The sequence below is a fragment of the Corythoichthys intestinalis genome, chromosome 12 (assembly GCF_030265065.1).
Source record: "Corythoichthys intestinalis isolate RoL2023-P3 chromosome 12, ASM3026506v1, whole genome shotgun sequence".
Classification (NCBI taxonomy): Eukaryota; Metazoa; Chordata; class Actinopteri; order Syngnathiformes; family Syngnathidae; genus Corythoichthys; species Corythoichthys intestinalis.
Window position 1 is genome coordinate 41,253,278 of NC_080406.1, and position 12,850 is coordinate 41,266,127.

A 12,850-nucleotide genomic window follows, 5' to 3' on the forward strand; every position below is an offset into this window, starting at 1 on the left:
TAGCAACAAGGTAACTGGCTTTGTGGGCTTTCTCATTTACCTTTGTAGTGTTTCTCAAAAAAGTTGCCTTTTTTTCTCTGTGTTTTCATGGAGGCGAACAAAATAGTCAATCGACTTGGTTTGAAACAAGAGCAAATGCAACTGCTCGCGTCACGTTCAAGAACTGCTCGGATTTTTAGCCATCAGCTACCTTGCTGTCATCAACAATGTGTTGGAATAAAACACAGGGGGAGGATTGACCGTCTCAAATATGGATGAAATGGAAAGGACACTTCTGTGTATATATTGACACTTGACGACTCTAATCAAATGATGTACAGTAGACGTGCTGGGTTCCACATTTTCGCAGACAGCAAGGTAGCTGATGGCTAAAAATCTGAGCAGTTCTTGAACGCGACACGAGCAATACATTGCTCATTTGCACACGATCGCAACCTTCTACCTACTCCTTTCCTACTGCAACTTGTAACGCGTGGTAAGTAGGATGCGTGCATAAAAGTAACAAAAAGGGGAAAAGCTTCGACTTATGCACATTTATTCACAAAAATATAATAATAAATCCACCTTGACCACTCGTCACTCAGGAGCTCAGCGGTTCGCACACACGCATTCGCAGAACTCCCAACATTAAAGTAAGCAGCAACAGAAGAACATAGTCAATGTAAATAAAGCAGCGCCACCACGTGGTGGATGTCGGGAGGAACACCATTTAAGGAGGTGACTGTTACAAACTCTGCCCGATGTAAAAAAAAAACAAAAAACTGCGATATTGGATAACTTCTCACGGCTCACCTGACTATCTCTCATGGCACACTAGTGTGCCGCGGCACACCGGTTGAAAAACAGTGATCTACTGACTTTTTTTTTTTTAAAACATATTATCACAATATTGTCAACTCACTAGGTATTTTCTCTCCATCTTTACTCGTTAGCCCGTTCTACTAATTAGCTCAATCCAGCTACCGCATTGTCTCATCAGTTTATTTTTATTTAGTGCAGTGGTTTCTTTCTTTCTTTCTTTGGGGCCGTTTACATGGTGACGCTGCAACACCAGAGCCCCTTTCACACATATATGAACTCTGGTTAATTCCCGGGATTTAGATGGGTAGCCCTTAGCCCCCAATATCCCGGGTCGACTGACACGGAGATGACACGGAAATTTACCGGATCGTGTCCTAAATTAATGTCGACTTACCCGGGATGGGGCATGTGTGAAAGCAGGCGTTTAATTCCAGGGTCACAGCACGAAGGCTGGTGATGTAAATATCATGGCGGGTCGATCATCACCCGGGCATGTGTGAAAGCAGGCGTTTAATTCCTGGGTCACAGCACGAAGGCTGGTGATGTAAATATCATGGCAGGTCGATCGTCATTTCTCCTTTCTTCGCAGTAAGACGAAAAGTGGTAAACAAACATCGCAATTATCAACTGGAAACATACGGAATTTAATTGCTACTGGATCGTACAGTCAAGTAAGAGACAGTCTATCGTCCATCTTTGTAAATGAGTGGTTTATTTTGCTGCAGATGCCGACCAAAAATGACGTAATGTCCGGGTTATAAAATTCCGCCAGCCACCCTCCCCGCAAAGAGAGCGTCAAGTCGCCAACACTGGTTAAGTCTGAAAGTGTCAAACCTGGGTTATTCCACTTGCTCCGTAACCATATGAATGGAACGCTCTTGTGCCGATGACGTCATCACTCGCACACGTCACTTTGGGTATGCAAAGTCACTGCTACTAACATTCAAAACAGCAAATATGGTGGAAGGTCGGCTTTAATTTACTGTTTTCATATTTTTTTAAAAATACATTTTATCTTGACATTTTTAGGCCTTTTGAAGCACTTTTTTTTTTGCTTGCTTCGAGTGGGCGGGTATGTTGTCTTCCGGGCTAAGGAGGTTGTTGGCAAGGAAGTGCATCTTTGGCTGTCACCTTATAATACTGCACTTCCTCCTTGGGCCTGGCATGAATACTTCATTTTTTTTAAGCAAAATTGTGACATTGTTCAAATGGAGAAGGAACCAAGACGGAACCATGTACCGGTAAATGAAAACATGAAATGTGGCGTATTTTTGGAGCGTCACCATGTAAACTGCTTCTGTTGCATGTCTCTATTTTGAATATTGAACTTTAATGAGTCTGTATTTTTATCCGCGCACACACGATTCCTCACTGTTTTAAAATTATTATCATTATTATTATTTTTAAAGATCAACGCTGCCCTCTTCTGTCTATACATGGATTTTTTTTCCCCCAAAACACCTTACATACATATTTAATTGCCATTATGATTAAATTTATTTAGTTTTAGTTTTATAACTGTATAATGTATGAAACATTAAAAAAACGCTTAACTCTTTGACTGCCATTACTGACAATACACGTCCAATCCATTTAAAGTAGGAGGCCTGGCAGCGAATAAACGTACTGTATGTACATTCATTCATTCACTCACTCCTTTTTAATTCATAGCAGAAGGTTGGAAAGAACCACATGATTGAACGTCTAACATTGTCAATGACATTGAGACAAGAGTTAAAACACATTTCATTAGCTGTTTCATTCACGATTTTGGCATTTCTTATGTAAAATTCCAAATACTACAGCGTCTTGAAAGCTCCCACTGATTGACAAAGTAGTTTGGTACACTAATTAACATAATTTGTAGAGCACAAGAATCCATTATTCAACGTGGCCATTCTGGAATCTCTGGTGCGACTGTACAGCTAGCATGATAGACAGTGCCCTCAAGCCCTGTTTGGACTGTCGTTGGCCCATAATTAGTCTCTGACAGCCAACCTTGACCCACCGACCCTAGAACCTCTCCGTGCAGAGACAGTAAACTCTGACTGGGTCCCACCCCTGAACCCTCCAGATGCTATACTTTGGTCCCAGACTCCATTCTGGGTATGGGTAGGAGGGGGTGCTCCATTAGCCAGCCAGGACAGCTCTGTGACAAACGAGGTGTGCAGAGTTGAGTGCAGCTGCTCCCACTGCGCAACTGCCGCCACACACACGCACACACACACACAAACTTCCCATAAATCAGCACGCTAGACTCTGTCGGCCAGCCGGTGCTCACCCAGTGTTAAAAGCCAATCAGGAAAATTACATGCAAACTCCAAGGGACCTATTTTCACTTTCTTAAGAAATCATTAGTCAATGTTATGAGCTTTGACGTCTCCATAATACCACATGCGGCTGCTGCAGACCCCAATGCCTGTCCTCCTTCCTGCCTAAACTGACAATTGTACAAGGACTGCCCTCTTCCATCATGGACCTCCAGGACAGAATGGTGGGGCCATGAAAGGAACAATGCAGAAAAACTGCAACCAACATTTTTGCTGGTTATTAATAGAAATGCATAATAGGAGTAAATATAGCAAAGAAAGCCGGCTGTAAAGAGCAATCAGGAACCCAGTTTAGTTTGATGTCTAAACACACTTTTCAACCTTCCTTGTCCTTATCGGGAAAAAATGTTGAATTTTTTTATAAGAAGCTTAGTAGGTCATTAGTCCCCTAGGGCTGAGAAATTGCTAACAAACAAAAAAGCATTTACTCTACACCATTAGAGTTCACGTTTAAACTTAAACTAGTAAATGGCATTTCTAGAGAATTTGCATGGGGATGCGTTCCTCTGCTGGTCGCTAAACTTGATTTTGTGGCATTTACGGGACACTTCCTTTTTAGTTGGGGGTATTTATCCCCAACTAATATATTTAGTATTTATTGGGGGTCACTTCCTGATCATTTTGGGGCAATTCATGCTTTTTTTTTTTTTTTTTTTTTTTTTTATGTTAAAAATAATGACCGCCAACAGAGATTTTTTGTAGGTCCATGTGAATATACACTAGTATATATTAACTTTTTGTATGAGTCACTTCCTGTACATTTTAGGGCATTCCTGGGATACTTCCTGTTTATTATGCGTCACTTCCAGATGGGACAATTCGTGGAAGTTTTTTTAGGTAAAAAATAATAAATGCCAAAGGAGATTTTTTTTGCCGGTCCAAGTGAATGGAAACATTTTTGTGGAGCGTTGAATGGCGGCATTAGAAATGAATTGAGTCATTAAAAAAATATATATCGGGGCGCTTTTTTTTTTTTTTTTTTTCTAATTTTGGCATAGTCTTCATTTGGGCTCAAAACTGGCTGACAACTTTTGTGCGCCTTTATTTTTTTAATGTATTGATGTGTGAAATGCTGCATGAGAAAGTATTTTGAGGATTTTACATTTTTTTGCCTTTTTTGGGGCGGTATAAAAACTCGATGTTTTTGGTACAACCATGATCATTAAAATGTCAAAAGCGTTTTTGGAACGTTTTGACTCTGGAAAAGTCCAAACCAGTGGCTGTGCGGCACGACGAAAAAGTGGACAGGAAAAAAAAAAAGAAAACTTCTTTGTGTGGAGCAGGAGAAAACCAAATAAAACAAACATAAATTAAAACGCTTGTGTATATCCTTACCTCGACGTTGTGTTGGCAGTAATTTTAAGACTACCAGGGTTGCGAATGAGTTTATCAAGGATGCTGACTATCTGTTCAAACTTGGGCCGGTTGTTCCTTTCTTTCTGCCAGCAGTCTAGCATCAGCTGGTAAAGTGTAGCAGGGCAGTCCATGGGTGGGGGAAGGCGGTAACCCTCATCTACAGCCTTTATTACCTTCATAGAGAAAGGAAAATGAAAGTATTGATTAAAGCTTGACATTACGTTTGTTTGTTGGCAGTTGAATGTCTTTGTGTCAGCAAAACCCATTTATATACTCACATCTTGATTGGACATCTCCCAGTAAGGCCGTTCTCCATACGACATTACTTCCCAGAGCACGATGCCATAACTCCAAGCATCACTCGATGATGTAAACTTCCTGTAAGCAATTGCCTCTGGTGCTGTCCACCGGATAGGGATCTTTCCTCCCTGAGAGACCAGTAGTAAAGGGAAAAATAAATCAGACTGACAAAGGTTTTTCAACTGAGTTTGCGCCAAAACCATTGGAATATAATAGCTAAGTAAACCTAAAATGGGCAACTATTATAATTAAATTCACGAGGACGTTACAGCTGACTTGTGTCTAGTTGGACTAGCTCGACCGCAAACACACAAAATATTGCACTTGGCCTTCAAGCATCCTACAGGAACTTAAAATGCAATAAATTTGATGATTTGAGGGGTCTGTAAGGGCCAGTCAAGCTCTATCACACGCACATGTGACTCGTTTAACAGTTGAAAGGCTCAAACTTTAATTTATTTATTCTTTAGACTACAGTGTCTACATATTCATTTATTCATCTTCTGAGCTGATTATCGTCTCGAGGGTTGCAGGGTGCTGGAGTCTATCCTGGCTAACTATGGGAAGTAGGCAGGGTACACCTTTAATCGGTTACTTTGTAATTTCAGGGCACAAGGAGACGAAGGACCACTCATAAAGACACTCACACCTAGGGCCAATTTGGATTGATCAATCAGCCTACCATGCATCTTTTTGGGATGTGGGAGGAGAAAACCCACCCAGACATGGTGACAACATGCAAACTCCACACAGGAGGGCCGGAGCCCAGGATCGAACCCTTGATCTTAGAACTGTGATGTGGACATGTTTACCACCTATAACATGTCCAAAATAGTTTTTTTGAATCTATTAGTAGGATTTTATTTTACTTGGTTTACATTTTTATTTCTTTATATAAAATAAAATAATAAAAATACCCCCCCCCCCCCCCCAAAAAAAAAAAAAAAAAAAAAAAAAAAAAAAAAAAAAAAAAAAAAATTGATTGAGTCTTCGGTGTCGCATGTTGACTACAGAAATTTTATTTTAGCAAGAAACATGAAGTCGATGCACATGATTTACTTTCGCGGGCCACATAAAAGACGTAGTGGGCAGAGTCAGGCCCAAGTTTGACACTTATGATAAAGATATACACTAAAGGTAAGATTAGCGGTGAAACCACTGTGGGACCCCAAAGCTGCTGAGTCACATATGTTCAACTTTAAAAGAACATTATAGATTGATTGGATTTCCCACGTTGGCATGTGTTGGTTAGAAAAATAAATGAAACATTTTCCAAAAATAACATATCTTTCAAATGTAATCCAAAATGTCCTGTAACATTTCTTATTGTAGCATCTGCATCATTCGTCATTTTAGCTGAGAAACAGGACAAATGAGGGACATGGAGCTGAGGGGGAAGGCGGAATGCAGCCAAAACTAACAAATGTCATCGGCCAAGTCTAGTCAGTTCATGCATGGTGGTGTGCAGTCACACACACTCTTCTACAACAACACGGACTCCCGGCGCACCAAGGAATCACAGTGAGATGTATATGACAGAAAGAAAAAAAATGGAAAAACTAAATTGCACACACGTGTGCATTATAATATTTGATGGTATGACTTGAGGTGCAGACAGAACCGCAATGCAAACAAACATAATAACTACTCATCTACATGAGGGTGACAATCTGCTTCCATTGTTCAAATTCTATGTACTTTTTTACTGTGTATTACATTGTGCAATTTGTGTCTATATTTTTCTTTTATTTGCTTTGTTCGACACTTCTTTCTGCAGCTAAGTCGGCATTGCAAATATAAATCTGTTCTTAACTCATTCGCTGCTAGTGTTGTTTTCGTCAGTGAAGGCTAGAACGACGATGAGATGATAACGAACTTAAAACGTGTTTTGCGAGACTAAAACATAACGAAACTAATGCCAGTTTTCGTCTGATGAGACGACAACGAGACGAACACAAAAGTTTCCGTCAGATGTTTACAATGTGTGACATTTTATATGTTGTTAGCCTGCATCATAGCAGTGTCTGGTTGTGTCACTCATGTTACGTGTTGCTGCTTTCCGGTCGCCAGGCTTGCACACACGGTAAGATTTGTTTATTTTGGCCAGAGAGAATATGCAATGTTTCTTTAGCCTTTAAAGGTCTGTGCTAAGTGACCATAACACATTAAATGTAACTTTTAGCATTAGCATAGCATTTGTGTTTGAGTTAGCATTCGGCTAATGCTAATGGCAAGCATCCTTTTAAACTCTGGGACTTTTATTTCCATACAGCTTCTGGCGTCCACATGGGTATAACTAATTGAATTCATTGTCCTTATAGATGCTACAATATGTCAATGTTCATTCAAAATAGTTAGAAACCATTGTTTATTTATTTTTGGAATAACATTTTTTACAGACAAAAACATTTTGACTAAACGTCGACTAAAACTAGGCGAAAATAGTGTTGAGTTTTGAGTGTTGAGACGAAGACCATTACATTTTGAGATGACTAAAATATGACTAAGACTAATAGGTATTATTGTCCAAAATACTAAAGACTAAAACGAAAATTATAAGGGCTGCCAAAAACAACACTGTTCACTGCTTTTGACAGTGATCAATGTCAAATTCATTTCAACTAATGGATGGTTGACAGTGAATGATCATGTTTTGGGTGCTCCGACAAAAACAACAGAGCACGACCCCATTACATGTTCGCATTTACATGGTTGTTTTGGTTCCCTCTCTGTTCGAACGATGTCGTATTTCTGCGTGCAGATGATTTAGTATTTATGCCAGGCCCTAGGGGGCAGTACAGTTTTACAAGGCGACAGCCAATGATGCACTTTGTTGACAACAACCTCCTCAAAACAGAAGACAACATAACTGCCATTGCCATTGGTGTCCATTTCAAATGATTGGAAGTCCACAAGTGGCAAACTAATTTCCTCTGAATTTGCATTTTGCAGGTGTTTGATTTTTCGTTTGTTGTTTTTGTGTGTTTTTTTTTTTTTTTTTTTTTTCACCACAGGTTTTCAATCCAGATTTGGATCCGACTGTAAAAAAAAAAAAAAAAAAAAAAAAAAAAAAAAAAAAAGTGAAAATGTAAATAATGAAAAAAAATGCATAATAACCCAGGGGAAATGGAAAAACTGAAAACTGAAAAAAGAAAACGTGACAAAATCACGAAAAAAAAAAAAAAAAAAAAAAAAAAAAAAAAATACCGCACAAACTGCCAAAGATTCTGAAAAACTGAGGAAAACTGAAAAAAAAAAAAAAAACGAAACATAAAAATGAAAAACGGGTTTTGTTACGAGTAGTGGATGTCGAATCCATTAGAAGCGGGAGGGCTGCCACGCTCCCATTTCAAATGGATCACTGTCACTAGCAGCCAATGAGTTAATTACAGTATCTGGATGAATAAAGATGAATAAATAAACTAAAATTGAACATTGAAAATTGTATGGACTACAGTTCTGCATAATTTGCCTAACAAATCAGAAAAATACATTCCGGCGAGAAGCATTGTCAGTTCCTGTAACATGAGTGTTTATTTTCTTTTATCATTCCACATTTCATACTGTATTTCTAAAAGGAAGCCAAATGCCACCCTAGCTGTTTATTTGACAAGCAATCATTTGGTCTGCAAATTGTAGCATATTTAAAAGGGACTGTTTGCACAGTCTAGACTATATTATGCTGTGATGCAAAATAACACAGCTGTAAGTCTGCAGCATGCCAGGCCGGCTGGTACTTTAAGTGGAATGCCAGTCAAATGTTGGCAGAGAATTGATTCTTGTTCCATTATAAATATTAATAAATCCTTCACTTTTTACAGCATACATTATTCATCTCAAATTATGATCTTATTAAATAGCAGGTGGTAAAAATGATGGGTACCTTCAATTCATATTCTACATGAAGTACTCAGAAGAGTAACAAATTCTTCATTCACTAGTTCCTGTCAGAAAGTTTTATGGCACGTGTATTTCAGCTCACCCTTGTGGTGTAAGCCGCCTCGGGGTCATCTTCCAGGACCCTTGACAAGCCGAAGTCTGACACTTTACACACCAGGTTGCTGTTGACTAAGATGTTTCGTGCAGCAAGGTCTCTGTGAACGTAGCCCATGTCTGACAGATACTTCATGCCTGAGGCGATGCCACGCAGCATGCCAACCAACTGAATTCCAGTGAACTGGGCATCGTGCTTCTGAAAAAGAAGAGAAATTAATGTCTTACTCTAAAATTGTTCTTACAGGTAGCACAACGCTGACCTCTCAAGTCATTTGCATGAAACCAAAGCAAAAAAAAAAAAAAAAATGACCACGTCATTGTCATTAATAACCCATTATCATCTCTAATTTAAGTAATAGGATACCATTGACGCAGCTGTATGTCCTAACCATTTTGACTGGGAGAGGCTGGCTGCTGCCAGTCAAAGTAGACTGGATTCCTAACGCTGTCAATGAAAGCTAAAATATTATTGTATTAATTTATTATACTATTATTATTAAAGTATTAATGTGTCCATCCCTAACATGTAAAAGACCATGCACATTTAAACATTGGCTGTTTTGATTGCCACAGTTTAAATGTAATGGACGTCTGTGGTTTTCAATAGCAGGCTCTCCGTTTAAATTATAAAGTAAAACTTTATCGTGATTTGAGGTGATAACTATAGTGTATTTCTGAGTTCATTCATTTTTAAGGTTCTAATTTTGTTTTAATTAACATTTGATTAATTTATGATTTTATTTATTAATAATTGAGACCTACCATCTACATACAATACAGGACAAAAGTTTAGACACACCGTTCAAATCTCATGGCTATTTACATTGTAAATTCTCACTGAAGATAATAATATGAAAGAACACATGTGGAATTACAGTGGGGCAAATAAGTATTTAGTCAAGCACTAATTGTGGTGTGTGGCGTGTCAAATCAGCTGAACAAGAAAGGTTAAAAAATAAAAAAATTTAAAAAAAAATAAACTCTACCCCTTTCACCCCTGGGTACACCCTGAACTGCCAGCCAATTGCAGACAATATACAGTGGGGCAAATAAATATTTAGTCAACCACTAATTGTGCAAGTTCTCCCACTTGAAAATATTAGAGGCCTGTAATTGTCAACATGGATAAACCTCAACCATGAGAGACAGAATGTGGGAGAAAAAAAAAAAATCCCATTGTTTGATTTTTAAAGAATTTATTTGCAAATCGTGGTGGAAAATAAGTATTTGGTCAATATCAAAAGTTAATCTCAATACTTTGTTATGTACCCTATGTTGGCAATAACGGAGGCCAAACGTTTTCTGTAAGTCTTCACAAGCTTTTCACACACTGCTGCTGGTATTTTGGCCCATTCCTCATTGCAGATCTCCTCTAGAGCAGTGATATTTTGGGCTGTTGTTGGGCAACACTGCCTTTCAACTCCCTCCACAGATGTTCTATGGGGCTGAGATCTGGAGACTGGCTAGGCCACTCCAGTACCTTGAAATGCTTCTTAAGAAGCCACTCCTTTGTTGCCCTGGCTGTGTGTTTAGGATCATTGTTATTCTGAAAGACCCAGCCATGTCTCATCTTCAATGCCGTTGCTGTTAGAAGAAGATTTGCACTCAAAATCTCTTGATACATGGCCCCATTCATTCTTTCCTTTAAACAGATCAGTTGTCCTGGTCCCTTTGCAGAAAAACAGCCCCAAAGCATGATGTTTCCACCCCCACGCTTCACAGTGGGTATGGTGTTCTTCGGATGCAATTCAGCATTCTTTCTCCTCCAAACATGAGAACCTGTGTTTCTACCAAAAAGTTCTATTTTGGTTTCATCTGACCATAACACATTCTCCCAGTCCTCTTCTGGATCATCCAAATGCTCTCTAGCAAACCGCAGATGGGCTTGGACGTGTACTGGCTTCAGCAGGGGGACACGTCTGGCAGTGCAGGATTTGAGTCCTTGGCGGTGCATTGTGTTACTGATAGTAGCCTTTGTTACTGTGGTCCCAGCTGTCTGTAGGTCATTCACTAGTGCAGGTCTACAATTTTGTTTCTGGTGTCCTTCGACAGCTCTTTGGTCTTGGCCATTGTGGAGTTTGGCGTGTGACTGACTGAGATTGTGGACAGGTGTCTTTTATACAGATAATGAGTTAAAACAGGTGCCATTAATATAGGTAACGAGTGGAGCCTCGTTAGAAGAAGTTGGACGGCTTTGACAGCCAGAAATCTTGCTTGTTTGTAGGTGACCAAATACTTATTTTCCACTCTACTTTGGGAAATACATTCTTTAAAAATCAAACAATGTGATTTTCTGTTTTTTTCCTCACATTCTGTCTCTCATGGTTGAGGTTTACCAATGTTGACAGTTACAAGCCTCTCTAATCTTTTCAAGTAGGAGAACTTGCACAATTGGTGGTTGACTAAATATGTATTTGCCCCACTGTATGGACTTTGCAATAAAGGTGAAAGCACTAAAAACATGCATACTCATACATATTCAAGCATCTTCAAAGTAGTACGCTTTGCTCTGATTATTTTTTGCACACTTTTGCCATTTTATTGATGAGCTTAAAGAGACAGTCACCTAAAATGTTTTTTGACTTTACAGGTATGCCTTTTCAGGGTTGATTAGTGGAATGTATTGCTTTACCAATGGGGTTGAGGCCTCCATTTGTGTTGCATTGAATGAGGTATGTCCAAACTTTTGGCCTGTACTGTATGTAGACATCTCATTTTGTGTCATGTACGCCACACTGTGATTCCAAATGTTACTATTGTGGCTTAAAGAACACAAAATGTTACATGTCGTCACATGTGCAAGAAGTAATGTTAATTCCCCTCTCCCCCGCCCAATTACCAAAAATAGTCAGTTACCCTCAAGGGTGTGGGTTTGGTCTAAACATTGGTCGGGACGATATAACAGCACAGCCTCCATGTACACTTTTTGCTGGGGCCCGACATTACAGTTTTTCTTAATTGCTTAGGTACATTTCTCAGATCAGAATTGAAATTTTCAAAACTACTTGTTCAATCCTCGCAACATCGTATCACTAGTGCACATCAAAAAAGCAGTTTCTCATTTCATGGGTCTGTATTGAATAGTCTCACCACCCACGACATTTAGTCATTACTTCATTGCATGCATGAACATGTCAGAATATGTCAACATGTGTGTGCTTATTTCTAAATATTATCGTTACTTATTTTACGTAACTTAATTTAACCTGACAAAATTTGTGATAATTTGGGCCAATGTGGGTTTCCACCACTCCAACATAATCAGGGAATGGTTTGCAACCCACAACAGAATAGTAATGGAGTTCCTCCCACTATACTCCAATTTCCTCAATCCCATAGAATAATTTTTCTTCACATGGAGATGGCAAGTGTATGATCGCCAGCCTCACACTCAGATGACTCTTCTGGATGCCAGCATGCAGTCACATCGCAGCAGATGCCTACACAGGCTGGATAAGGCATTCAAGAAGATTCTTTCCACGCTGTATAGTAAAATAGGGCATCCATTGTGACGTGAATGAAAATTTGTGGCCCAACAGGGAGGAATGTCAAGACGTGTAGAAAGAATGGGGGGAAAATCCCGACATGTAGCACTCAAAGTTTAGTTGTGCTGAATGGCTGATGTTCATATTTCTAATTTTGCTTTTGTTTTTTGTTTTTCTTTGTAAAACTCAGTGCTGTCTTTTGCTTTCTAAATCGCAGTGACATGGTCCGTCAAGAAATTGTAAAAACAGTGCAATAATATGACTGTATTAGAAATATCTTTAAATAAATAATGTAGAAAATAAATCAATAAATTTTAATAATTGCAAGTCATCAGCCAATCAAACGTGCGTTTGAGGGGATAAAATGGACATGCACAAAAATGCTAATTCAGCAAGTGAAAAAGGGTAAATGAAAATAATTCACTTAATCAAGGTAGGTTGAATTCTATCCTTACAATCAAATTGACCTATATAACTGATTATATAATGCAAATAAAGTTGCTTATAAGTTGGTGGGGACAATTTGAGCATCCTGAAAGGTTGATAGTGTTATGTCCCTACCGTCCCTGTGCAAACCTATAC

General features: G+C 39.0%; 1 protein-coding gene across 5 annotated transcripts in view; it reads right to left on the reverse strand.

The window, feature by feature from the left end:
- LOC130927216 (ephrin type-A receptor 3-like) overlaps positions 1-12,850 on the reverse strand; it is a 164,360-nt gene that overhangs the window by 14,525 nt on the left and 136,985 nt on the right. For 4 of the 5 annotated variants that reach the window (XM_057852876.1, XM_057852878.1, XM_057852875.1 and 1 more), the window contains 3 exons: positions 8,770-8,979; positions 4,766-4,915; positions 4,467-4,660 (listed from right to left, as the gene is read on the reverse strand). In XM_057852876.1, the coding sequence (XP_057708859.1) occupies positions 4,467-4,660; positions 4,766-4,915; positions 8,770-8,979 (554 nt within the window). The remainder of the gene's footprint in view (positions 1-4,466; positions 4,661-4,765; positions 4,916-8,769; positions 8,980-12,850) is intronic. The other variant, XM_057852877.1, reaches the window with a different exon arrangement.